Raw genomic sequence first — 26,673 nt, forward strand, 5'->3', positions numbered from 1 at the left:
ACATTGGTGCCAATTGGTTGATCCTGCCTTATGTCACCCCCCTCTATGCTCCCATTGGTCTCCTCCCCAACCTCGATGTTCATTAATTGCTGTGCATCCTCATGGAGCAAGTGACTGACACTGTGCTGAAATATCTCAGATGACTTCTCCATGCCAATTGGTGGGGCAATGACAGGAGTATCTGTGGGTGAGGAGGAAGAACAGGGAGCTTTAGCAGCTACTGATGACTTCAATCTATTCTGTTCCTGGAAGACAGAGGAGGAGGAGGATGAAGACTTGATTAGACTCCACGGTCTTCTCTTCAGCTCATGGGGCGTGTCCTAATCTGACATAGAAAGGTTTCTAAGTCAACAGAGAGCTGAGCTCAGCCTCACCCGGTGTAGGAGGATGTCACCCCTCCCCCATCCACATTCCTCTCCGGTGTCAGAGACTTTCAGTTTAGTTTCTCTTCTGCTGTCAGCGATGGCGTCTGGTGATCTGAGAGCTGAGTTGGAATGTTCCGTCTGTCTGAACATTTATACGGATCCTGTAACCCTGAGATGTGGTCACAACTTCTGCCGGGTCTGTATTGATGGTGTGCTGGATACACAGGAGGGGTCTGGAGGATATTCCTGTCCTGAATGTAGAGAGAAGTTTCCGGATCGGCCTGCACTGCAGAAGAACATGAAACTACGTAACATAGCAGAGACTTTCCTGTCTACTCATCAAGATCAAGAGGAGTCCGGGGTCTTCTGTACTTACTGTGTGGACTCTCCTGTACCTGCTGTTAGATCCTGTCTGCTCTGTGAGGTTTCTCTGTGTGATAAACACCTGAGAGTCCACAAAAAGTCCCCAGAACACGTCTTATGTGACCCCACCTTGTCCATGGAGAGCAGGAAATGCTCCGTCCATAAGGAAGTTTTGAAGTATTTCTGCACTGAGGATGGTAGCTGTGTCTGTATGTCTTGTTATGTGATTGGAGGACATAAAGGACATGAGATGAAGTCACTGGATGAGGCTTCTGAGAAGAAGAAGAAGACACTGAGGAATGTTCTGCAGAAACTTCTGACAAAGAGAGAGAAGACGGAGGAAAAAGTCCAGAGTCTGCAGGAACACCGGAGGAAAGTAGAAGAAGAAGCCGCTGGTGACACCAAGAGAGTCACTGCCCTGTTTAGAGATCTCAGGTAGACATGTGCACTGACAAAAAATTAATTTGTTTTCTTCTCATTCTTTTTTGCTTTTTTTGGAAATTAGGAAATTATAAAATCCGGAAATTCAGAAATCCGAAAATTTGGATTTTCAAATTTCCAAATTTCCAAATTTCGAAATTCACATTTCTGAATTTCGAAATTCAAATTTCGAAATTTCGAAATTCAAATTTCCGAATATTCGAATTTTCCAACACCTGCATTTTCCAATTTCCAAATTTTCCAATTTCTGAATTTTGAGTTTTCCAATTACCAAATTTTTGGAATTCAAAAATTAGAAAATCCAAAAATTTGAAAATATGAAAAAAATCAAAAAAATCTGTAAAATTCGAAATAATAACTAAGCATTAAATTATAGGTATTAGAATTTATTTTCAAATTTTGCTGTTAGTGAATGTAACAAATACAATTGTATCTGGAGTTATGAATTATCCGAATTTAAAACAAATGGAATGGAACAAATTAATAATAAAAAGGTTTTGTTATTATTATTGTTATTTATTATCATTAGATCATTACTTTCCTTTTGTTTAGATTCGTTATTTCAGATAATTTGTAACTTTGGATAAATTCATATTCATTACGTTCACTAATATCCAAATTTGAAAGAAAATTCCAATACTTATAATTTAATATTTATTATTGTTTCATTTTTATTTCAGATTTACGGGTTTTCAAACTTTCAAATTTACACATTTTTGAATTTTCAGATTTTCATTCTTATTTTTGAATTTTCAAATTTACACATTTTTGAATTTTCAGATTTTCTTTCTTATTCTTGAATTTTCAAATTTACAAATTTTCAAATTTTCTGATTTTAATTTTTATTTTTGAATATTCAAATTTACAAATTTTTGACTTTTCAGATTTTCTTATTTTTGAATTTTCAGATTTACACAATTTTCAGATTTCATTCTTATTCTTGAATTTTCAAATTTACAAATTTTAGAATTTTCAAATTTACAAATTTTAGAATTTTCAAATTTACAAATTTTAGAATTTTCAAATTTACTAATTTTTGAATTTTCAAATTTATGAAATATAGAATTTTTGAATTTCCAAATTTAACATTTTCAAATTTCTTAATTTAGAATTTTTGAATTTCTGAATTTTCCGAAAATTCGAATTTCTGAATTTTGCTAAATTTTGAATTTCCAAATTCGAATTTTGAAATCGAAATTTTCCGAGATCTCACTTTTCCAAAATTTTGAATTTCTGAAATTTTGAATTTTCCCATTTCTGAATTCCAAATTTCCAAAAATTAAAAAATTAAAAAATTTGGAAATTCAAAACTCGGAAATTCGGAAACTTGGAAATTCTAAATTTCAGAAACTCAGAAATGCAAAAGTTTTGGAAAATTGGAAACTTCAGAATTTACAAATTTTTCAAAATTCGTTAAAAAAACTAATTCAGAATTAAATGAATTGCACATGTGTAATCTCAGGAGACGTCTGGAAGACCTGGAGAAGAGAGTCCTGAGGGACATCTCCGGGAGGGCAGAGCGGATCTCCATCTCCATCCGGGATCTGGAAATAAAGAAGGAGGAGCTGTCCAGGAAGTTGCGTCACATTGAGGAGCTGTGTAACGTGACGGATCCACTGACTGTCTTACAGGAATCAGACACAGGTGACTTGTGTGATACTGAGGATGGAGATAATGAGGACAGAGAGAGACATGAGGAGCTCCTCCATGATGGAGGGGGTCTGGATGTGGCGGGGGTCTTACACACAGGTTTATCTGATATAATAACAGAGGTAAATGTATACTTCCCTATACAGGGGGCTGCAGACATATTACTGGATGGAAACACAGCTCATAATATTCTACAGATATCAGATGACAGGTCACAGGAAAACTGTATCCAGGTCAGATAGAAACCAGAATCGCCCAAAAACACCAGAGAGATTCCAGGATTATTATCAGGTGTTGAGCAGTCGGAGTTTCTCCTCAGGGAGACATTACTGGGAAGTGGATGTCGGGGGGTCAGATGGATGGAGAGTCGGGATGTGTTACCCCAGTATAGAGAGGAGAGGGGGGGAGTCAGTGATTGGAGATAATAATAAGTCCTGGGGATTGGTCAGGTATAATAATAATCAGTATAAGGTGAGACATGACAGTAAAGATATCCCCTTACCCACCAATCCCTCCAGTAACAGAGTCAGGATATATCTGGATTATGAGGCCGGGCGGATCTCCTTTTATGATCTGTGTGACCCGATCCGACACCTCCACACCTTCACCACCACCTTCACTGAGCCCCTCCATGCTGTGATATGGGTAGTGAGAGGTTGTATAAAGATATGTGGGGGGAGGCGGGAGGTGTGAGAACTCCGCCCACAGTCTGGTGACATCACAGTGACAGGTGGTGGGATTGGTTCATTGATCAGCCAATGATTGGAGGAAGTGGTGGCTCCTGGGAGAAGTCTGAGGGCCTCCTTCTGAAAATACTAGTTCCCTGGCTGTGTGTAATGTAAGAACTTATAAAGTGGTAGTAAAGACAAAATATAAAATGACGGATATGACGGCGTCTGTCACTGACATGAACACAGCAGTCTTTGTTTTTCGGAGTCCTCCTGGAATTTTCTTCTTTTACCTGTTGGTTCTGCTGTTATTTCCCAACTTCCTATAACAGACCAATCTGTCCAGCAAAAGTGGCAGTTAGAGGGTTGGGACAAACCATTCACCACTGACAGGGGTGCTTACAATGTTCAGCTTTTATTCATTGATGTAAAACATTTATCCCAAATGGAGACACAAATGTTGGTGTAACGGCTTATAAAGTGTTATCTGGAGTTCTCCTTTAATTTATTAGTCACTTATGTAAAGTCCATCTAAATCTACTAGTCCGTCCAACACCCCTCTCTCCAGACAAGGCTGCTGTCCAAGGAGGTCTCCACTGCCCCTCCATAGATAGAGGAGCCGCCCTAAGACAGGAAGTGTGTTACTGGCAGGATCACCAGGGGAAAATAAAGGTAAAAACAGAAAAGGAATGCAGCCACCACATCTAAGGATTGGTAAGCTCCAATAATTGTCATTTCTGTTTTTGGGATTTATTACCCCTTTAAGTCTCCGACCCGGAACAAGCATGGGGGGAATAAGAATCAGAAAAGAGTCAGAATTCCTTATCTCTATACTTGTTCCGGGTCACAGACTGAGACAGTAATGAAGGCAAAGCATCAGCATGACAGCCAGGGAACTAGCATTCTCACAAGGAGAGTAACGGTAGAAATGGCGGCCCCCATGATTCTCTCATGACAGGGGCCCTTTAACCCTTTCTCTTCCACAACCGTTTTAGCATTATTTTGTACACATGTTTAACCTCTTGCTGCCCGTCGGCCGTCATATGACAGCTGGGGGCGGCGTGGCTCTCGTTCTGGGTGGACGTCATATGATGGCCTCCCAGAATGACCGATCTCATGCGCCCGTTGGGGTGCGCATCACGGTGATCGGTGGTGCGGTGTATCAGTCTAGCACACCGTCACACCAATCTTGGTAAAGAGCCCCTGATTATAATTTGTTTTTTATTAGTAATGGCGGTGAATCTGCGATTTTTTTATCATGACTGTGACATTGCGGCGGACACATCGGAAACTTTTGACACCATTTTGGGACCATTGACATTTATACAGTGATCAGTGCTATAAAAATGCGCGCACCCGCTTGCCGCCGGTGACGCAGTGACATACGGTTACGTCGTTTTGCGCACCCGTGCCCCTTTGACGACATATATCGGTGTGAGCCGGTCGGCAAGTGGTTAAAATTGTGTGCGCCCCTGAAATGACAACAATCTTTGGTGCGCTTTATTTTCATAGATGACACTTTACAAGCCCCTACAGGTCATCAGTTTAGAGATAACTGTGAGTAATGGGCTGAGAATTTCTTCTCTCACTCCGGTGTGTGTGGTGATATGTAATGTGCAGTGCAAGCAATGGCCTTGTGTGTAGGTGTCCCTGAAACATGCATTTACATTCATACGTGTATTGGGGGGTGGGGCACTCAAAAATGTTGGGGTGGGGGGGACTTTAGGGGCAATTTATGTGTAATATCATCGCTCTCAACTGTCCCTGATTTGGAGCAAAGTCCCTCTGTCCCTCTTTCCTCCTCATCTGTCCCTCATTTTGGTCTGATCTATATAGATGTATATAAAATGCACTTTTTATCTATCAAAAAAGTGTTTCCCACTTTCATCCAATTTCTAAATTGCTACATTTGTAAATGTTAAAAGCCAATATAAAGGAAGAGTCGTGGTAAAGAAATCCCTTGTGGATTTAATTAACATTTTTTTGGGTTATTTCTCCTTTAACGGGGTGTGACAGGGGGCGTGTCCTATGCCTACATACATTTGCTGGTAGGTGTCCCTCATTCCCATCTTATAATGTTGGTCAGTATAGTAATATCTTTACATTTCTAATTTACTAAACTTTTTTTTTCGTCACATGGAGACAATGTGATGCTTTTTTGGGTAACTGGTTCTCCTTAACCACTTGCCGACCGTCTGCCGTCATTATACGGCGGCAGAATGACTCCCCTGCGTAAATCGATGTAGCTGTATGGCGGGTGCTTTAAGGGGTACAGGGAGCACGCGCACACCCGACGCGTCACTTAGGAGCCGATGCATGTGCTCGGTGCCCGCAATGTCCACTGGCCAGCCGAGATCACACCTGACAGAGCCAGGACGGGGATTTGTGTGTGTAAATACATATATCTGTGTTCTGTAAGGGGTGAGGAGACAGATCTTGTGTTCCTAATGCTTAGGAACAGCGATCTCTCTCCTTCCCCAGTCAGTCCGATCCCCCCCACAGTAAGAAACACCTCCCAGGGAACATGTTTAACCCCTTGATTACCCCTTAGTGTTAACCCATTCCATGCTGGTGACATTAATACAGTAATCAGTGCATTTTTATAGCACTGATCGCTGTATAAATGTCAATGGTCTTAAAATAGTGTCAAAATTGTCCGATCTGTTTGCCGCAATTTCGCCATTCCACTAAAAATCGCTGATCACCGCCATTACTAGTAAAAAAATAATAATAATAATAAAAATGCCATAAATCTATCCCCTATTTTGTAGATGTGATAACTTTTGTGCAAACCGATCAATATATGCTTATTGTGATTTTTATAATTTTTTTTTTTTACCAAAAATATGTAGAAGATATATATCGGCCTAAACTGATGGGGAAATATATAAAAAAATATAGAAAAGCAAAAAAAAAAAAAAATTTTTTTTTCTAAATTGTTGTTCTTCTTTTGTTTATAGCGCAAAAAAATTTAAAAAAAATGCAGAGGTGATCAAATACCACCAATAGAAAGCTCTATTTGTGGGGGGAAAAAAAGAACATACATTTTGTTTGGGTACAACGTCACACGTATCCCTCAATTGTCAGTTAAAGTGTTGCAGTGTCGTATCGCAAAAAAATGGCCTGGTCAGGAAGGGGGTAAATCCTTCCGGGGCTGAAGTGGTTAATGAGACATCAGAGGTATAAAAGACCCCTGACGTCCCACCTCTTCCATATTGAAGCTAATGGAGCACAGATCGCAGTCCCCGGCCATACCGGCTGGTGAAAGTGCCAGCAATACCCAGAAGTGACATTTTATACATCACTTCCGGGTCATTAGCCGGAAGAGGAGATCAGAGAATGGACATTTACTGATCTCCATTCCCCCTACTTGGTGGCCCCACCATGCCGGTCACAGGACCACCGATGAGCCAAGGAAATGGGCGGGAGCACACCCAGGGAGGACCGCACTTTGTGGGTGGGTGGAAGTGATTGTGGTGCCACCACCTGATTGCTTCCATATGACAGCTGTACTATGTATGGTGGTGGTAATGGGAAAATAATTACATATAATAAATGTCATTCATAAACTGCCAGGTGTGTCTGGATTCCAGGGACAGTCCCGGGATTTGGAGGTTTGTCCCTGGAAATGTTGCAGATTTTAATATTTTTTATATAATTTCTCTATTATGATTTGTATTACAGAGTCAGTTCACCTTCATGGTAATAAAAATCGGTGACGGGGATTTTATTAAACAAAATATATAGTGCAGTGCAACCAAAAACTCATAAATCAAGTCCAAATATTGACAAAATTCCACCGCAGTGCAACTTTCAGTGACAGTTCATTGATATCCGGTGACTTCAGACTCTCGCTGGAATGTCTGATATATTTTGTTTATTATCGATGATGTGGAAATATTGAGCTTCATATTTATATCAAGAGGCTTCAAGGGAACCATTGTGAGGACTTTATAATTAAATGACCATCCCCCGTTAGATGGGTATATATATATATATATGATGAGATTTGGGTCCGGCTCACAAGACTTCTTCATGTTTCTCAAAAGCCGTTTGATGTCTTCAATAGTCGGGTGATAACTAAGTCCCCCGATTGTTTATAGAGATGGACATATCAGAGGAACTGGTTATACTCGGATCAAAGAGGGTTTCTTACCCAACAACCAGAAACATGGTAGACAGAGAGGCACCGAAGAGAGTCTAATGCTTATGTGAGAAGCATGATAGCCGACTAGGCTTCAGGTACAGCCAATCAGAATTTGATGCAGCTCTGAACCAATGAAAGTAGTCCATTTGTGTAATTGGTGGGGGAGGGTAGAGAGGGAACATAAAAATCAAAGCTCCCATTGATGGGCCTCTCTTAGCCTCATGGTCTCCACAAGCATGGTCACGTAAGATCTGTCTGTGGAACGTATCCGTATTATCTTATTTCTCTTTTCTTTTTTCTCTCCTAGGATTTGCCTTAATACACTGATAGCATTTATATGTTCATTGTAACAATATATCCTTTTTGTATTAATTATCTTTGTCCACTAGCAACATTGTATGTGTAACATCACTACGTTATATTTGGTGATATCTGATTATTCTAATGTTTCTTTTCTCTATAAATAAATTGATTGTTATTCTTTCCGCACAGTTATCATTCGTTATTAATTCTATCAGTAATAGCTGCAACCGCATTGGTTGATTCTTATATAGACAAAAGGGTTTAATCATTTATTTTATTTTCACAATCACATTGTTTATTGCGCTGATTATATATATATTTTTCACAATTACAGTTATTTTATTCCTCCTTTTCCTGTTTCTATCCATGTTGGCAACTTTCAGTCCTGGAAATCAGTGGCAGCTGGTGCTCAAATTATTTTTGGGGAGGGTGCAATTAAAAAAAAAAAAACATCAATTGCAGCCATTGTGGCCATAAAACGCTGCAACTGAGCCCATCAAATGCTGCCACTGTGTCTTCAAACGCTGCCACCGTACCGATCAAATGCAGCTACTGTGCCAAACACTGCCACTTTGCCCAACACTGCCAGTGTGCCCATCAAACAATATTTGAGGAATAATGAGGTGGTCTCACTTCCTGGTAAAGCAGAACTCCGGGCTGTATTCATGTATACAGAGCCGCCTTCATTTCTCTCTTCTATCTGCCCGGAGTTCAGCTTTACATTAGAGAAGACACCCCGACATTCTCCTCCTCATTGCTTTCCTAAGATTTTGTTACATTTTTTTCTCTGAATGTTTTTTCCTAAAGTCTTCATTTATATAGAGAAATGTTCTTTTATCATATAGTGATAGGAAGTGATGAGGATTTAGGCCTCGTTCACACTTGTGTGACTTGTCATGTGACTTTGGACCCCAAAGTCGCACAAGTCGCTCCCCATGTTTCCCTATGAGTACTGATCATATCTGTGCGACTTCAAAGTAGTTCCTGCACTACTTTGGTCCAACTTTCATGTATAGACCTCAATGTAAACCCTCAAAAGTCGCATGAAAGTCACACCTGCATAATATAGAATCCATTTTGATGTGACTCTGGATAAGTGTGATAAGTGCAGAACAGAAAGATTTGTTAGGTTTCTTTATTTTCTAATGAATTACAAATTTTCAAATCGATTGCAATTCTAATTCTATGTGAAGAATAGATGGTTGTTAAGGAGTGGGTCGGGAAGACGGCTGCAGCGTCCTTAGCAACTGATAATTCATCAGCTGTCAGCGGGATTCCCCACTGGCAGCTGAATGAGAAAAAAAGAATGCTGGCAATAAAAAAAAAGGCTTGGAGTCCCCCCAATGAATGCTTTGTCTCTCGTGTCTGGTATGGATTTGAAAGGGAACCCCATGCAAAAAATGTAGATAAAATGGCATTGGATCCCCCCCAATCCATACCAGACCCTTATCCGAGCATGCAGCCCAGCAGGTCAGGAAAGGGGGGACAAGCGAGTGCCCCCCCTGAACCATGCCAGTCCACATGCAATTAACATGGGGGGTGCTTCCCAAAGCACCTTGTCTCCATGTTGATGGGGACAAAGGCCTCTTTCCCACAACCCTGGGTGGTGATTGTGGGGGTCTGCAGGCGGGGAGCTTATCAGAATCTTAAAGGACCCTTGAACAAGAGGACCCCCAGATCCCTCCCCCCCATGTGAATCAGTATGGGGTACATTATAGCCCTGCATATACATCAAAAAAGTGCAAAAATTGAGTAAAGACACTACACCAGATTTTGAGATTTCATTTATTAAAAATTAAAAAACAATGTCCCCAGGTGTAGATCCATTGTCAATCATGCCGCCCGCCGCCTCCACCCCCGGATCTGAAAAAAGAAAAAAAAATCTCCGGCCCTGACAAACACTCCTGCCGTCTGCCAGCTTTGTTATGTGACAAATACCTAAAGGGCATGGAACGGCCCCCTTTTGACTTCACTGACCCAGCATGCCCTTGGTTAAAAACGTCATAAGGGGCGGTGCCACCCAGAGATGTCACCAGGTGGCCCCGCCCTTTAGTTATTTAAGAACTGACACACGGCGGATCAGGCAGATGATGGGAGCCTTCATCGGGGCGGAGGGACTTTTTTCTTCTTTTTTTGGGTTGGCAATGCGGCGGGATGCGTGATGGATTTACCTTTTTCACTCTGTTGGCATGGATCCAGGACTGGCAATTTTCCACTAGGATGGATGTTCTGGTCACTGCAACCACTGTGGTAGGAGGTCCAAAGGGATACTCTTGCTTCTTACTTCTGTTCAGCTATTGGACCACCTCGGTGTCTCCCACCTTGAAGAGGTGAGTAGCTTCTTGTGAAGAAATAGAAGAAGTGCGAGCAACATTTCTCTCAACTGTATCCAATGTTTCAACCAATTTCCTTACATATTCTTCTTGTATTAAGTCTAAATCTTCCTTTTCTATCATTAAAGGTGCCCTGGCCCATGGGGTGGGGAAAGGTCGACCCATCAAGACTTCAGAAGGTGAATACCCTGTTGTCTTGGAAGGGTCATTCTTATTTCTGCCAGGACTGCTGGGAGGACCTTCTTCCAGTTGGCAAAGGTTCCTCCTGTGGCCTTTCTTATTTTGTCTTTTAATTGTTCTGTTTATTCTTTCTATTATCCCTGAGGGAATTTGAAACTTCCATTCTATCTTGAGAGTTTTTACCAAGTCCTGGCAGACCCTTGATACAAATGTAGGTCCATTGTCTGAGTTTATTTGAAGTGGGCATCCCCATCGAGGAATGATTTCCTGAATGAGGATCCTCACTACTGTTTGTGCATCTTCTTTTGTGTTTACAAAAAGTTCAACTCATCTTGAGAACGTGTTCACAATTACCAAAAGATATTCCTGTCTTTTGCCTAGTTTGGGAATGTGTGTGCAGGGCTGGACTGGGACCGAAATTTGGCCCTGGACTTCATCCAGACCGGCCCAGATACATTTTGAATGTCCCATCAGCAGCCCCCTTACAACAGAGTGTGCCATCACCAGCCCCCTTACAACAGAGTGTCCCATCACCAGCCCCCTTACATCAGAGTGTCCCATCACCAGCCCCCTTACAACAGAGTGTCCCATCACCAGCCCCCTTACATCAGAGTGTCCCATCACCAGCCCCCTTACATCAGAGTGTCCCATCACCAGCCCCCTTACAACAGTGTCCCATCACCAGCCCCTCTACATCAGAGTGTCCCATCACCAGCCCCCTTACAACATAGTGTCCCATCACCAGCCCCTCTACATCAGAGTGTCCCATCACCAGCCCCCTTACAACAGAGTGTCCCATCACCAGCCCCCTTACAACAGAGTGTCCCATAACCAGCCCCTCTACATCAGAGTGTCCCATCACCAGTCCCCTTACATCAGAGTTTCCCATGACCAGCCCCCTTTCAACAGTGTCCCATCACCAGCCCCCTTACAATAGAGTGTCCCATCACCAGCCCCCTTACAACAGAGTGTCCCGTCACCAGCCCCTCTACATCAGAGTGTCCCATCATCTGCCCCCATTACATCAGAGTGTCCCATCACCACCCACTTACATCAGAGTGTCCCATCAGCACCCCCTTTCATCAGAGTTGCCCCTCACCAGCCCCCTTACATCAGAGTGGCCCACTTAGCCATCGGCCCACCGGGAAACTCCCGGTAGTCCCAATGGCCAGTACATGCCTGTGTGTGTGTGAAGTCAATCTGCAAATGTGTAAAAGGAGTGTTTGGCCTGATACATGTGATTAGGGATGAGCTTCGTGTTCGAGTCGAACGTACGTTCGACTCGAACATTGGCTGTTCGTCCGTTCGGCGAAGTCCGAACATTTTGGTCCGTTCGCGTCAAATTCATGTGGCACTCATGGCCCACAATGCACTGCGATGGCGCAGTGCATTGCTGGCTCATGATTGGCCAAGCATGCACTGTGACCCTGCATGCTTGGCCAATCGCAGCGCCAGCAGTGAGGAGAGCCATGATTGGCCACAGGCAGGATGCCTGTGGCCAATCATAGCTCAGGCTGTGTAGTGCACGCCCCACACTATATAAGGCCGCCAGTGCGGCGGCCTCGTGTAGTGTGTTGGCGTCTGAAGCAGTGGGTGTTCTGTGTACCTTCAACACAATACACACCGATCGTTTTTGGCCGATTTTCGATCTTGCTGTTGTGTAGTGGTTATTATCTGATTACCTCATCCTCTCTCACCCAGTCTCAGGGTACTAGCAAAGCAGCTGCCAACGCATCGTCTTCCCTCCTCTCAATGTCATCATCAGTGACTCCTTCCCTAGACCCACCAGGTCCTCCTGAGGAGTCTCCTGAACTCTTTGAGCACAGTGTTGGGTACATGCTCCAGGAGGATGCCCAGTGTTTTGTGGGCTCTGATGATGACACTCAGCTAGAGGAAGGCAGTAGCGTGAGCGCAGAGAGAGGGGATGCTCAAGAAGGACAGCAATCTGGCAGTCATGTTCCACAAGCTGCAGCATACTGCCAGGTTTGCTACAGCGATGAAGAGGGAGAGGATGATGAGGGCACTGACTCCACGTGGGTGCCTGGAAGGAGAGAGGAGGAGGAGGAGGAGGAAGCACATGTCCAACGAGGCAGGATGCCCTCCGGGGGCCAGCTTAGGGGCAGCACACCGACTGAATCACACCGCAGAGCTCCGCCTGTGCAGAGCGCTGCCTCTGCGCGTTATTCTAAAAGTTCTTTGGTGTGGGCCTTTTTTGAAATGAGTGCATCAGATCGCACCGCTGCTATTTGCAACATATGTCTCAAGCGTATCTCACGTGGCCAAAACATCAGCCGCTTGGGCACCACGTGCTTGACCAGACATATGTTGACCTGCCATGCAGCTCGTTGGCAAGCGTACCTCAAAGACCCACACCAAAGAACAAAGTGGACCTCTCCTTGCTGCTCATCAGCTGGCATCTCCAACCCCACTAGACCTTCAGTCCTCTCTGAAACCTGCTCTGAGAGGAATGAAGGTGTAGAATTAGGTGTGTCACAGCCAAGTGCTTCCGGAAACTCTGCTAGCGGTACACCCACGTCCGATTATAGCAGGCAAATGTCCCTGCCCCAGTTGCTGGACCGGCGGAAGAAGTTCACTCCCAGCCATCCACATGCCCAGCGGTTGAATGCTAGCTTGGCTAAATTGCTAGCACTTCAACTGCTGCCTTTTCAGTTGGTAGACTCGGCCCCCTTCCGTGAGTTTGTACAATGTGCGGTTCCTCAGTGGCAGGTCCCCAAACGCCACTTTTTCTCACGGAAGGCGATTCCGGCTCTCTACCGGCATGTGGAAGGCAATGTCCTTGCTTCGCTGGACAGGGTGGTCAGCGGTAAGGTGCATATTACCGCTGACTCATGGTCCAGCAGGCATGGACAGGGACGTTACCTGTCTTTCACGGCCCATTGGGTCACTCTTCTGGCAGCTGGGAAGGATGCAGGACAAGGTGCAGTAGTGTTGGAGGTTGTTCCGCCACCACGCCTCCAAAATGCTACTATTGGTTGTGACACACCTCTCTCCTCCACCCCCTCCTCTTCTTCTTCCTCCATGGCCTCTTCCAGTGCTCTGTCCTCAGAACCAGCGGTGCTCCGTAGGCGTTCCAGGGGCTACGCGAGTACGCAGGCAAAACGATGCCATGCCGTGCTTGCGCTGGTTTGTTTGGGGGACAGGAGCCACACTGGGGCGGATGTTTTGTCAGCTCTGAAGGGGCAGGCCGAGAGGTGGTTGACGCCACACCAGCTTAAGCCAGGAATGGTGGTTTGCGACAATGGCACCAACCTCCTCTCCGCCCTCCGACAGGGACAACTGACCCATGTGCCCTGTGTAGCTCACGTCCTTAACCTGGTGGTGCAGCGGTTCTTGGGCAGGTACCCTGGCTTACAGGATGTCCTGAAGCAGGCCAGGAAAGTCTGTGTGCATTTCCGCCGACCATTTAATGCCTGTGCTCGGCTGGCTGAGCTCCGAAAGGAGTTGAACCTGCCCAAGAACCGCCTTATATGTGACATGCCCACCAGATGGAACTCAACATTGGCCATGCTGCAGCGGCTGCACACGCAGCAGAGGGCCATCAATGAGTACCTGTGCGACTACGGCACCAGGACAGGGTCAGGGGAGCTCGGTTTTTTCTCACCACGCCAGTGGGGCATGATCAGGGATGCATGCACTGTCCTGTCACCGTTTGAGGAGGCCACAAGGATGGTGAGCAGTGACAGTGCATGCATCAGTGACATTGTACCTCTTGTCCACCTCTTGGACCATACGCTGCGTGGAATAATGGACAGGGCACTTGAGGCAGAACAGAGGCAGGAAGAGGAGGACTTCCTTGCCTCTCAAGGCCCCCTTTATCCAGACAGTGTTCCTGCTGTGCCACCCATCACACAGGAAGAGGATGAGGAGGAGGAAGAGGAGGAGGAGGATGATTGTGTCAGCATGGAGGTGGAGGCTGGCACTCAGCATCAGCATCAGCAGCAGCAGCAGTAGTCTTGTAGGGATGATTTACAGTCCCAAGAAACACGTGGACTTGTACGTGGCTGGGAGGAGGTAGCTGCGGATCATGTTGTCCTTAGTGACCCAGAGGACTCCGGACCGAATGCCTCAGCTAACCTACGCTGCATGGCCTCCCTGATCCTGCAAAGCCTGCGAAAGGATCCTTGTATTCTTCGGATCAAGGAGAGGGACCATTACTGGCTGGCCACTCTCCTTGATCCACGGTACAAGGGTAAGGTTGCCGACCTTATCTTGCCATCGCAGAGGGAGCAGAGGATGAGACATCTCCGGGAGGCCTTGCAGAAAGGTCTGTGCAACGCGTTCCCAGAGACTGGGAGGTTACAAACTCCTGGTCCTGGACAACATGTTGCTGAGGCATCGGTCAGAAGGAGCGGTGGAGAGGGTGGCCGTCTGACTGATGCTTTCAGACAATTTTTTAGTCCGCAGCCCCAAGGTATAATCGGTTCCAGCACCCATCGCCAGCGTCTGATTTACATGGTGCAGGAATACCTAGGGGCAAGGTCAGACTTGGACACCTTTCCCACCGAAAATCCTCTGGCTTACTGGGTCTTGAGGATGGATCACTGGCCAGAGCTTGCACAGTATGCAATTGAGCTACTGGCCTGTCCTGCATCCAGCATTCTTTCGGAACGCACCTTCAGTGCTGCTGGTGGCTTTGTTACCGATCACAGGGTGCGCCTGTCCACCGAATCAGTTGATCGACTGACCTTCATCAAGATGAATCAGTCTTGGATCACCCACAGCTACCAAGCACCTGAAGCTGATGTAACAGAATATTTTTTTTTGAAATATCACATCCCTTCAAGACTGCCTATGCTGATGCTGAGTGACTGTCCTGTTATGTTGATTGTCTATCCTCTTCCTCCTCCGCTGATATGTTGGAAGAACATTTCTGGTTCTGGTTGATGCCATCAGCCCAATTTTTCTGCCCCTGTTTAACACTGGCGTTTAAGTACAATTTTTGATGCAATGCTTTGCAGCAGGGCTAATTCCTGCAATCAAACAAGAGTATATGGGAGAGGTTGCAGTGTGGTGGCACCAGCAACAGTGCCTAAGGCCCAATTTGTCTGCCCCTGTTTAACAGGGGCGTTTAATTACAATTTTTGATGCAATGCTTTGCAGCAGGGCTAATTCCTGCAATAAAACTAGAGTATATGGCAGAGGTCGCAGTGTGGTGGCACCAGCACCAGTGCCTAAGGCCCAATTTTTCTGCCCCTGTTTAACAGGGGCGTTTAAGTACAATTTTTGATGCAATGCTTTGCAGCAGGGCTAATTCCTGCAATAAAACTAGAGTATATGGCAGAGGTTGCAGTGTGGTGGCACCAGCACCAGTGCCTAAGGCCCAATTTGTCTGCCCCTGTTTAACAGGGGCGTTTAAGTACAATTTTTGATGCAATGCTTTGCAGCAGGGCTAATTCCTGCAATAAAACTAGAGTATATGGCAGAGGTTGCAGTGTGGTGGCACCAGCACCAGTGCCTAAGGCCCAATTTGTCTGCCCCTGTTTAACAGGGGCGTTTAAGTACAATTTTTGATGCAATGCTTTGCAGCAGGGCTAATTCCTGCAATAAAACTAGAGTATATGGAAGAAGTTGCAGTGTGGTGGCACCAGCAGCAGTGCCTAAGGCCAAATTTTTCTGCCCCTGTTTAACAGGGACATGTAATTACAATTCTTGATATAATATTTCACAGGAGGGCCCCTTCCTGTGCCCACCCAGAGTAACAGTGAGGACTTATAGTGTTGTGGCACCAGCACCACAACCACCAAAGATCAATTTTTCTACCACTGTTCAACAATGGCATGTAATTAAAATTCTTGATATAATCGTTCACAGCAGGGCGCTCCAGCGCCCACCAACAGTCACTTTGAGGGCTTACAATGTTGTGGCAAAACCAACACCTTGTTCCGCCATTTCTGCAGAGCATATAGGGCAGGCCCCTACTTTCAAACATCCAATTTACAAACATCTCCTACTTGCAAACAAAAGGAGACAACAGCAAGTGAGATGAAAAAAGATGTACGACAAAACAAATTATACAGGGGTGATAACCCTTCCCTATGTTTTCCAAAAAGCTTAAAAATTGTTTTTTTGACTGGAGCTACACTTTAAAAATGTACCAGTTGAAAATTACAAACAGATTCAACTTAACACAACAAACCTACACAGTCCCTGTCTTGTTTGCACCGCCTGTATACTGCTGTTCTGAGTATATAGGGCCTGGGGGCCACACGCATTTCCTTTTTTTAATATGGGTACGGGGTTCCACTTAATATGCGTACAAGACCTAAAGGGGCTGGTAATGGGCAGGGAGGGCTACCCATGCCATTTTTCTCAATGATTTTCAACCATATTGCAGGAACCAGATATAACATTAAAACCGCAAGCAGTTTTAAATGACGTTATTTCCGTTTAATGTCATTTTGTGCAGGGACTGTTCTAAATACGGGAAACACGTGGCACTTCACAGGCATACTACAGACACCCCCCAGGCACCATATTTAAAGGAATATTTCACTTTTTCTTTCACTTTAATCATCATTAAAATCAGTGCTCTCGCCAAAACGGACATTTTTAAAAACATTTTAGGCATTGACCCATGTCCCCTGGGGCAGGAGCCAGGTCCCCAAACCCTTTTTAGGACAGTATCTTGCATATTAGCCGTTAAAATTAGCACTTTTCATTTCGAACGTTCGAGTCCCATAGACTTCAATGGGGTTCTAACGTTCATACGAATTTGGGGTCCGTTCGAAAGTTCGAACCGGGGGGTGTTTGGCTCATCCCTACATGTGATGCATCTTGATACATAATCTTTAACCCTCCAGAAAAGTTCTGGAAAATAAAAATCTTTCTCCAATAGTTCACAAGTGGCCTTCCAGCCTCTGTGACCTATTCCAAGGTACTGGGAAATAAAAAGTGATGCATTAGCTGCTGGTATACATGGCTTCCCCTCTTTGCAGCTTCGTCTGCACATCCCTGCAAATCTGAAAGAACCTGATCCAAAAAGGGCAATTCTGGGGCTAGCATGGGCATTTGGATCTGTGCATTTTGTGAAATAGCAGCTTGTTTAGCAGCTAAATCAGGCAGAGCATTTCCCTTGGCTATCTGTTTGTTGGCCTGTGTGTGCTCTGCAGTGCTGTGAAAGATAAATCAGACCTGGGTGATGTGTCTTGGTGAATGAGGTTTATGCAATCATGTTGTGGCACAACCCCATCCTGGTCTCATTTTAATCCTAAAGGGCATTTAAGATTGGTGCTAGTCCTGCAGTGGGAGAAGCATATTTGATGTGCAATTTTGAATTAGACAGCACGATCACCTCATAGCCACTCAACCTCTGAGCAGACATGTGCTGGGGGGGTAAAGGGGGCTTTCAGAAAGTATCGCCCTTGGAACGTGTCATACAGATTATCCAATCATATACAAGTACAGCCTACAATAAAAGTGTAACTAGTGATTCCTCAAAATCATGTGCTTTCCAAGAAATGAAACAACTGAAAGAAGATACCAGCAACATGAGAAACGAAACTAGATTAGCAAAACTTGAGCATGTCTATTTGTGAAGTGGATGTTAGAGAGACACAAAATGGAAACCAAATTTCTTAACCACTTGCTTACTGGGCACTTAAACCCCCCTCCTGCCCAGACCAATTTTCAGCTTTCAGCGCTGATGCACTTTGAATGACAATTGCGCGGCCATACAACACTGTACCCAAATGAAATTTTTATCATTTTTTTCCCACAAATAGAGCTTTCTTTTGATGGTATTTAAGTACAGCTCGGAGTTTTATTTTTTGCTAAACAAACAAAAAAAGATGCAAAAAAAAAAAAAAAATCATGTTTAATAGTTTGTTATAAAATTTTGCAAACAGGTCATTTTTCTCCTTCATTGAAGTGCGCTGATGAGGCGGCACTGATAGGCTGCATTGGTGGGCACTAATAGGCTGCATTGGTGGGCACTGATAGGCTGCACTGGTGGGCACTGATAGGCATAGTTAAGGTGGCACTAATAGGCACAGATAAGGCGGCACTGATGGGCAAAGATGGGCACAGATAAGATGGCATGGATGGGTGGCACAGATGGGTGGCATGGATGGGTGGCACTAAGGGGCACTGATAGGTACCACTGATAGATGGAACTGATGGGCACTGATTGGTGGCACTGATAGGTGCTTCTGATAGGTGGCACTGCTGGGCACTGATGGGCGGCACTGCTGGGCACTGATGGGCACTGGTAGATGACACTGATGGGCACGGATATGTGGCACTGGAGTGCAGCACCTTTGTTGAGGCACTGCTGATTGGCACTGTGGGCACTGCTGGGTGGCACTGTGGGCACTGCTGGGTGGCACTGACGGGGGCACTTATTTTTTTTATTATGCTTAGTGATGAGGGGGCAGGTGGCACTGGCAGGGCTGGCCGTGATCGGGACTGATGTCCTGATCACGGCCGCCGGTGATTGGGTCTTTTTTTTTCTCCTTGCGCTGACAGCGCGAGGAGGAATAATAGCCGATTACCGGCTCCGTTATATCACATGATCAGCTGTCATTGGCTGACAGCTGATCACGTGATAAGGGGTCGGGATCGACCTCTTGCTCGGATCGGTGATCAGGCGAGTCTCATAGACTCGCCGATCACAGAGTGCGCCGCTCGTGCACGGGACTACGTCGATAGACGTAGTCCCGGCAAAGGAGATCCGCACTGTAGCCGTCATTCGGCTATAGCACGGGTCTCAAGTGGTTAAAGAATGAAAGCGGTTACGCTAAATATCCCTTCAATCCCCTCTTAGATCATATAAGATGATCTCTACATTCTGTGTTGTGTTTTAATACTTCTTTGGGATTGTGGCATTGATTGCTTGATGACTATTCATGTATGTTATATAGGATAGAACCTTATCAGGTTCATATCCCAACCACAACACTATCTGCCTGGAGTTTGCGCGTTCTCCCTGTGCCTGCGTGGGTTTCCTCCGGGTACTCCGGTTTACTCCCACGCTCCAAAGACATGCAGGTAGGTTAATTGGCTTTTGTCCAAAATTGGCCCTAGTATATGAATGGGGACCTTAGATTGTGGGCTCCTTGAGGATAGGGACCAATGTGAGTGTGCAATGTACAGGGATAGGGGTAGACACTCACTCAGGTTGAACTGGATGGACTGGTTTTATTTATTCAACCTTACTAACTATGAAACTATGAAACTATATACAGGCTGCAGAGTGGAGTAGAGGGGTCATGGAAAGAGAGGGGTTTAGTTTACACACATTTGCAAATACATGAGTAATCTACAGAGTTCCATCAAAGCACCTCAATATTTTCTGTAGTCATAACTCATCTAATGATGAGCCTCCACTGTGGGAGCACATGTATTATAATAAATAGGCAGAGGGCAGGTGAGCCTGGAGGAAGCCCACCCCTCCTTAAAGGCACAGTGGTGCGTACCCCCAACATAGACAGGACCCCTCAGATATGACAACAATTTGTTCACAGATCTCAATTTTATACTTTAGAGATTGCAATGAAGTTGCCACCCTCCCAGCCTCTCCAATATAATTGAAGGGGTGGCCACTGCATCTTACCTAATTAACCACCTTCCTCCCGGATACTTTTTATAAACGGCCAGATGGTTCACTCCTAGGGGTGGGAGAGCTCTTGCTGCTTGTTCACACCCTCTAATGCAGGCAGCAGTGCATGCTGTGTCCTTCAGAAACATTGAGCCTGTACCATGTGATCACTGAGACCAACCGGGCTGTTTTTATCGTGAGGCAAATGGGGAAACTGCCCCAAGCCCAGTCACTGTTTTCGGGCCCAAAACAGATGCCCCTGGAGCCCACACTGCCTGAATATTAGGGGCTGCCCCACACCCCTCGATGCCACTGTCTTTGAGGCAGCAGTAGTCCGCAGAGAGCAGGGGAGGGGGCGGGACGGGAGCACTACTGACTCTCAGACCCTGTCTCGATGCAGTATGTGTGGTCGGGAGAAGGCTGAGGCTGCAGGTGCAGCTAAGAGACGGGTCGAGTTTGGAGAAGGAGCCACAGCGCTGAGATCCCCACTCTGGGCACTGATGGACACTGATAGGCTGTACTGATGGACACTGATAGGCTGCACTGATGAGGGGGCACTGATGGACACTGAATGGGACTGATAGGTTGCACTGGTGGGCACTGATGAGGTGGAACTGATGGACACTGATGGGCTGCACTTGTGGGAACTGATGAACACTGATTGGCACTGATAGGCTGCACTGGTGGACACTGATGAGGTGGCACATGGTCAGTGAGGGGTTGCACTGGTGGGAACTGATGAGGTGGCACTGATGGGCACTTATAGGCTGCACTAGTGGGCACTGATGAGGTGGCACTGAATAACACTGTAAGCCCTTGTACACAAGGTTGGACATTCCAACGGAAAATGTCCGATCGGACCGTGTTGTCAGATAATCCGACCGTGTGTGGGCTCCATCTGACTTTTTCCATCGGAATGTCGGACCAACAAAGTTTGAGAGCTGGATATAAAATTTTCCAGCAACATGATCCGATCGGACAAAGTCCGATCGTTTTTTAGAGAATTTCCGATCAGACAAAGTACCACACATGCTCAGATCAAATTAGAAGACGAAAGCTATTGGCTACCAGCCTGAACGTTGTCCCGTCGTAACAAAGAAACGTCATCACGTTCTGAATGATCAGATTTTCCGACAACTTTGTCTGACAGTGTGTATGCAACACCAGTTTCGGACAAAATCCCTCGGAAAAAATCGGATGGATTTTGTGGTCGGGATGTCCGACCGTGTGTACAGGGGCCTAGGCTGCACTGGTGGGCACTGATGGACACTGATGGGCACTTATAGGCTGCACTGGTTGGCACTGATGAGGCTGCACTGGTGGGCACTGATGAGGTGGCACTTAAGAGGTGGCACTGATGGGCACTGATAGGCTGTGCTGGTGGGCACCAATGAGGTGGCACTGAAGCACATTGATGGGCACTGATAGGCTGAATTGATGGACACTGATGGGCTGCACTGATGGGCACTGATGAGGTGGCTTATATGGACACTGATGGTCTGCACTGGTGGGCACTTATTTACATTAATTGGTACTGATGGACTTCACTGATGAGGCTGCAGTAATGGGACTGCACTGATGGGCACTGATGAGGCTGGACTAATGGGCACTGATTAGACGGAACAGATGAAACTGCACTGATGGGCACTGATGAGGCTGCATTGATGAAATTGCACTAATGAGGCTGCACTGATGAGGTGACACTGATGGGTTGCACTGATGAGGCTGCACTGATAAGATGGCATTGATGGGCACTGATATTCTGCACTGATTTACACAGAAATGCTGATGAGGCTGCACTGATCAACGTAAAGCCATCACAGAAAAGCCGCTTTTTGGCTTCCCTTTTCTCAGACAGTGACAGCGCTGAGGAAAGGAAATGCCGATACCCGACATATGTTTACATGTGATCAGATGTGATTGGACACAGCTGATCACATAGTAAAGAACCTTCGTCATTGGCTCTTTACCGTGATCTATAATGCCCTGTCTCCAAGGGACACAGCTCACCACCGATTGCCGTGCTGCACGTCATGAATGGGAGGACGTCATATGACATCTTCCAAGAACAAGAGCCGTCCCTCCCGCCTGTCATTGTACCATAGGCTGGGTGGGAACCAATTACATGTTGCTGATGTACAATAGATATAAATTACCTTACTTTACCGCCGACCCTCAGTGTGAAAGGGGCCTAACAATTGCTGCTCGGTGAGCATGGGCCCTCACTGGAGCTCCCCATCGCTGTCCTCCCCCCTTGTGCACACGCCTTTATGCCAGTCAGAATTAACTGCCAGCACCAGGATCACAACAAGGCTGTCAGTTGGTCCCTCTGGAATCACGCCCACCGCTAGTGATGACGATTCTGTAGTATTCAGAGAGGAATCAATTCCATCGAGGTAGGTGGAAGGTTCTCTGCCACTGAAGCAACGGAGTCTCCCACCTGACATCAGCCGGAGAGGAAGGGGCTTCTCTGGAAAATGATACTGTTAATATCGTGACAAAACAGGGATGCATTTATACAGGCGTGTATGGTGACTGGGAGGTAGAATGGAAGTTTTACTCCCCTGCTCTGACCCTATTACTGCCTACATGACTCTCTATCCCTCTCTGCCCTCAGTTCAGGACCTCTAGCGGGTCTATACCTGGGTCAGTCATATCTGTGGGGGGGGGATCTGTCTCTGTACACACAGGACTGTGATTCTCACAGATGCACAGCCGTGGAGGGGGGTGATAAGCAGGCATGTCTACAGGGATCCCGGGGGATGCCAAGCTGTACAGCTGTATCTGGGCAGTGAGTGTTGTCACCATGATTTGTGGTAGGATACCAGACCCCGGCTTTATTACCCCCCCTTCCTCCGATCCCAGCCTCCCTGCACTCTCAGTTACCACAACTTTGCAGAGCAGCCCTGAGCCAGGACACGACTGCAGACTGACAGTCTCTCCAATGCTAAGCTGTATAGCTCTCCTCCGGATGTTCCTTGTAAGAAGCACTCCGCCTCACAGCTCAGCACCTGAGGACAGGAGCAGGGCAGAGAATCACTCCGCCAGCCGGGACTAACTGAGTAGCAGGACGGCCACATGTACATGCGCCCCAAAAATTAAAAAGAATTTCCTTCTTTACGCTCCACTCCTAGGCCCCTATGTTGACCTGATGGGGTCCAGGAAAATGTAATTATACCCCCCCAAAAAGCAAGTAGGAGTAGGGAGAAGTTTAGAAAACTGGACTTTTTAAAGTAAAATACTGTAATGCTAGTCCCTGCTCAGGAGCGCCCCCTTCATATGGCTCCCATGGCACTTTCCATATGTGCCATACCCTGGATACGCCACTGGGCCCAGACACACCTGGCAAACCCTGTGCGCACGCCTATGCACCAGTTAAAAATTACAATTCTTTTTTTCTTTTTTACACAAAGTTGTCACAAAATGTTATATTGTTCAAGCATGCCATGGGTTTATGTGGAATTACACCCCAAAATAAATTCTGCTTCTCCTGAGTACGGGGATACCACATGTGTGAGACTTTTTGGGAGCCTAGCTGCGTACAGGATCTGAAAAAAAAAATCACCGCCTTCAGGATTTCTAAAGGCGTTTTAAAATTCAGATTTTATTCCTCACTACCTATCACAGTTAGGTCCTGAAATGTCCAGATAGCACAACCCCCCCAAAAATGACCCCATTTTGGAAACTAGACACCCCAAGGTATTTGCTAAGAGGCATGGTGAGTATTTTGCAGATCTCATTTGTTTTTGAAAATGAAGAAAGTAAAGAAAAAAATTATTATTTTTTAATTTTTTTCAATTTTCAAAACTTTGTGACACAAAGCCAGATCTGCAAAATACTCAATATTCCTCTCAACAGATAGCTTGGGGTGTCTACTTTCCAAAATTGGGTAATTTGGGGGTGGGGGTTGTGCTATCTGGGCATTTCATAGCATCCAAAACTGTGATAGGCAGTGAGGAGTGAAATCAAAAATGTACACCCTTAGAAAGCACGAAGGCGGTGATTGGTTTTTGGGGTTCTGTACACGGCTAGGCTCACAAACAATCTCACACATGTGGTACCTCTGTACTCAGGAGAAGCAGAATGTATTTTGGGGTGTAATTTCACATATGCCCATGGCATGTTTTAGCAATATATCATTTAGTGACAACGTTGTGCAAAAAAAAATGTAATTTTCCCGCAACTTGTGGAAAAATATTCCATGGACTCAACATGCCTCTCAGAAAATAGCTTGGGGTGTCTAATTTCCAAAATGGGGGAGGGGGGGTTTGTGTTATTTTGGCATTTTATGGCCTTCAAAACTGTGATAGGTAGTGAGGAGTGAAATCACAAATTTACACCCTTAGGCCACGTACACACGGGCGGATTGTGCGCCCAACTTAGTTCGTCAGACAGTCTGACAGACAGTCCATCGTAATTTTGAATGAACGGACTTGACCACACACGATGAACGAACTGTCCGCTGAAAACTTGCGTGATGACGTGTACAACACGTACGACGGGACTAGAAATTTGACGTCCAATACACTGCAATGCAACTTTCCGACGTGTAAATCCTGGCAACTTTGTGTAATTTTTTTGTCATTATTCAATAACTTGTGACAAAAAAATAAAATATTTAATGGGCTCAACATGCCTCTCAGCAATTTCCTTGGGCTGTCTACTTTCCAAAATGGGGTCATTAGAGGGGGTTGTACTTCCCTGCCATTTTAGTAGAGATGGCCGAACGGTTAGCTTGGCGGTCGGTTTGCGGTGAATTTTGCGTGTTTACAGTGTGAAAGAACTTTGACCCATGATGACACATCCATCATGGGGTACAGGACAGCCAATTGAGACATTTCAGCACTTGGACAATTGTACATACCCCCTACCTTATAAATAGACCTGATCTGGCAGCCATTTTACATTCTGTCTTATGTCAGTGTAGGGAGAGGTTGCTGTGTGCAGCAGGGAGAGACTGTAGTGACACAAATCACTAGCTATTAGGTCCACAAAAGTCCTTTTAAGGACTGGTATAGGTGTAGTACAGTATATAGGGTTCAGTACATTACTGTGCTGGTGATTGCAGCTGTCTTTTGTTAGTGTAGGGACAGGACGCTGTGTGGAGCAGGGACAGTCAGTTTAATCACTAGCTAGCTATTACTACTAGGTCCACAAAGGTCCTTTTAAGGACTGGTATAGGTGTACAGTACATAGGGTGCTGGTGCACTGCTGCGGACTGCTGCCTTATTCTGCAGCAGTCTTTTATCAGTGTAGGGACTGAGAGACAGTCTGCAAATCACTAGCTACTATGTCCACAAAGGTCCTTTTAAGGACTGGTATAGGTGTACAGTATATAGGGTGCTGGTGCACTGCTGTGCTGCAGATTACTGCTCGTTTCTGCAGCAGTCTTTTATCAGTGTAGGGGCTGAGGGACAGTCTGCAAATCACAAGCTACTAGGTCCACAAAGGTCCTTTTAAGGACTGGTATAGGTGTACAATATATAGGGTTGTGGTGCACCGCTGTGCTACAGATTAATGCTCATTTCTGCAGCTGTCTTTTATCAGTGTAGGGACTGAGGGACAGTCTGCAAATCACTAGCTACTAGGTCCACAAATGTCATTTTAAGGACTGGTATAGGTGTACTATTTGGTGTGCAGTATATAGGGGTGTAATACACGTATAAAATACTTGCACATACAGAAAGCATAGTATAGTGCATTTCCACTGTGCAGCATTGTGACTGCTGAGCGGCTCTGCAGCGATACTACAAAGAGTGACAAATGCAATAAAAAAAAAGTATTATAACTGGGGTGATAGACCAGTGGCCCCCAAAAACGATAGATTAAAGCGGGGTGTTATATACCTTCTTCCACATACATACTGCACTTCTCTAGAGACTTTTGTCACAGGGTCATTTAAAGAAAATGACAGGCAGAGGAAGAGGCAGGCCCTTCCGCAGGGGTGGTAGGGGTAGGGCAGGAGAAACACGCTTGAGCCATAGTGGTAAATTGCAGAAGGTGCGTGTGATTATGTCAAAGGAAGCACCAGACTTGGTTGAGTGGCTCACTCAGCCTTACTCTTCTGCACCCTCCTAATCCCCTCGATCTGCACCCTCTTCACGCTGTGTGCACCCCCAAAGACACTACCACCAACACCACCACCACCACCATATACCCTCCGATTGAGTCACAGGAATTATTTTCCGATCCATATCAAGACATTTCCGATGCACAGCCACTCTTGGCATTGGATCAGGAAGAGGAGGTAGCAACAGTCAGTGCTCTCTATCACGGTGCTGGTGTCAGTGCACTCAATCACGGTGCTGGTGTCAGTGCTCTATATCACAGTGCTGGTGTCAGTGCACTCTATCACAGTGCTGGTGTCAGTGTTCTATATCATGGTGCTGGTGTCAGTGCTCTATATCACGGTGCTGGTGTCAGTGCTCTATATCACGGTGCTGGCGTCAGTGCACTCTATCACGGTGCTGGTGTCAGTGCTCTCTATCAAGGTGCTGGTGTCAGTGCTCTCTATCAAGGTGCTGGTGTCAGTGCACTCTATCACGGTGCTGGTGTCAGTGCTCTATATCACGGTGCTGGTGTCAGTGCTCTATATCATGGTGCTGGTGTCAGTGCACTCTATCACGGTGCTGGTGTCAGTGCTCTCTATCACGGTGCTGGTGTCAGT

The 26,673-nt window shown here is 45.7% G+C and overlaps 1 protein-coding gene across 1 annotated transcript in view; it reads left to right on the forward strand.

Annotated features, from left to right (window-relative positions):
• Positions 1-367: 367 nt before the first annotated feature.
• Positions 368-26,673, forward strand: part of LOC143962540 (E3 ubiquitin/ISG15 ligase TRIM25-like) — a 54,363-nt gene continuing 28,057 nt past the window's right edge. Inside the window, 3 exon segments of the mRNA XM_077471812.1 lie at positions 368-1,163; positions 2,632-3,022; positions 7,172-7,189. Coding sequence (XP_077327938.1) covers positions 388-1,163; positions 2,632-3,022; positions 7,172-7,189 — 1,185 coding nt within the window. The 5' untranslated portion in view covers positions 368-387.

This window comes from Lithobates pipiens, unplaced genomic scaffold, assembly GCF_037356315.1.
Source record: "Lithobates pipiens isolate NorthernLeopardFrog02 unplaced genomic scaffold, aLitPip1_a1.2 Scaffold_8, whole genome shotgun sequence".
Lineage (NCBI taxonomy): Eukaryota > Metazoa > Chordata > Amphibia > Anura > Ranidae > Lithobates > Lithobates pipiens.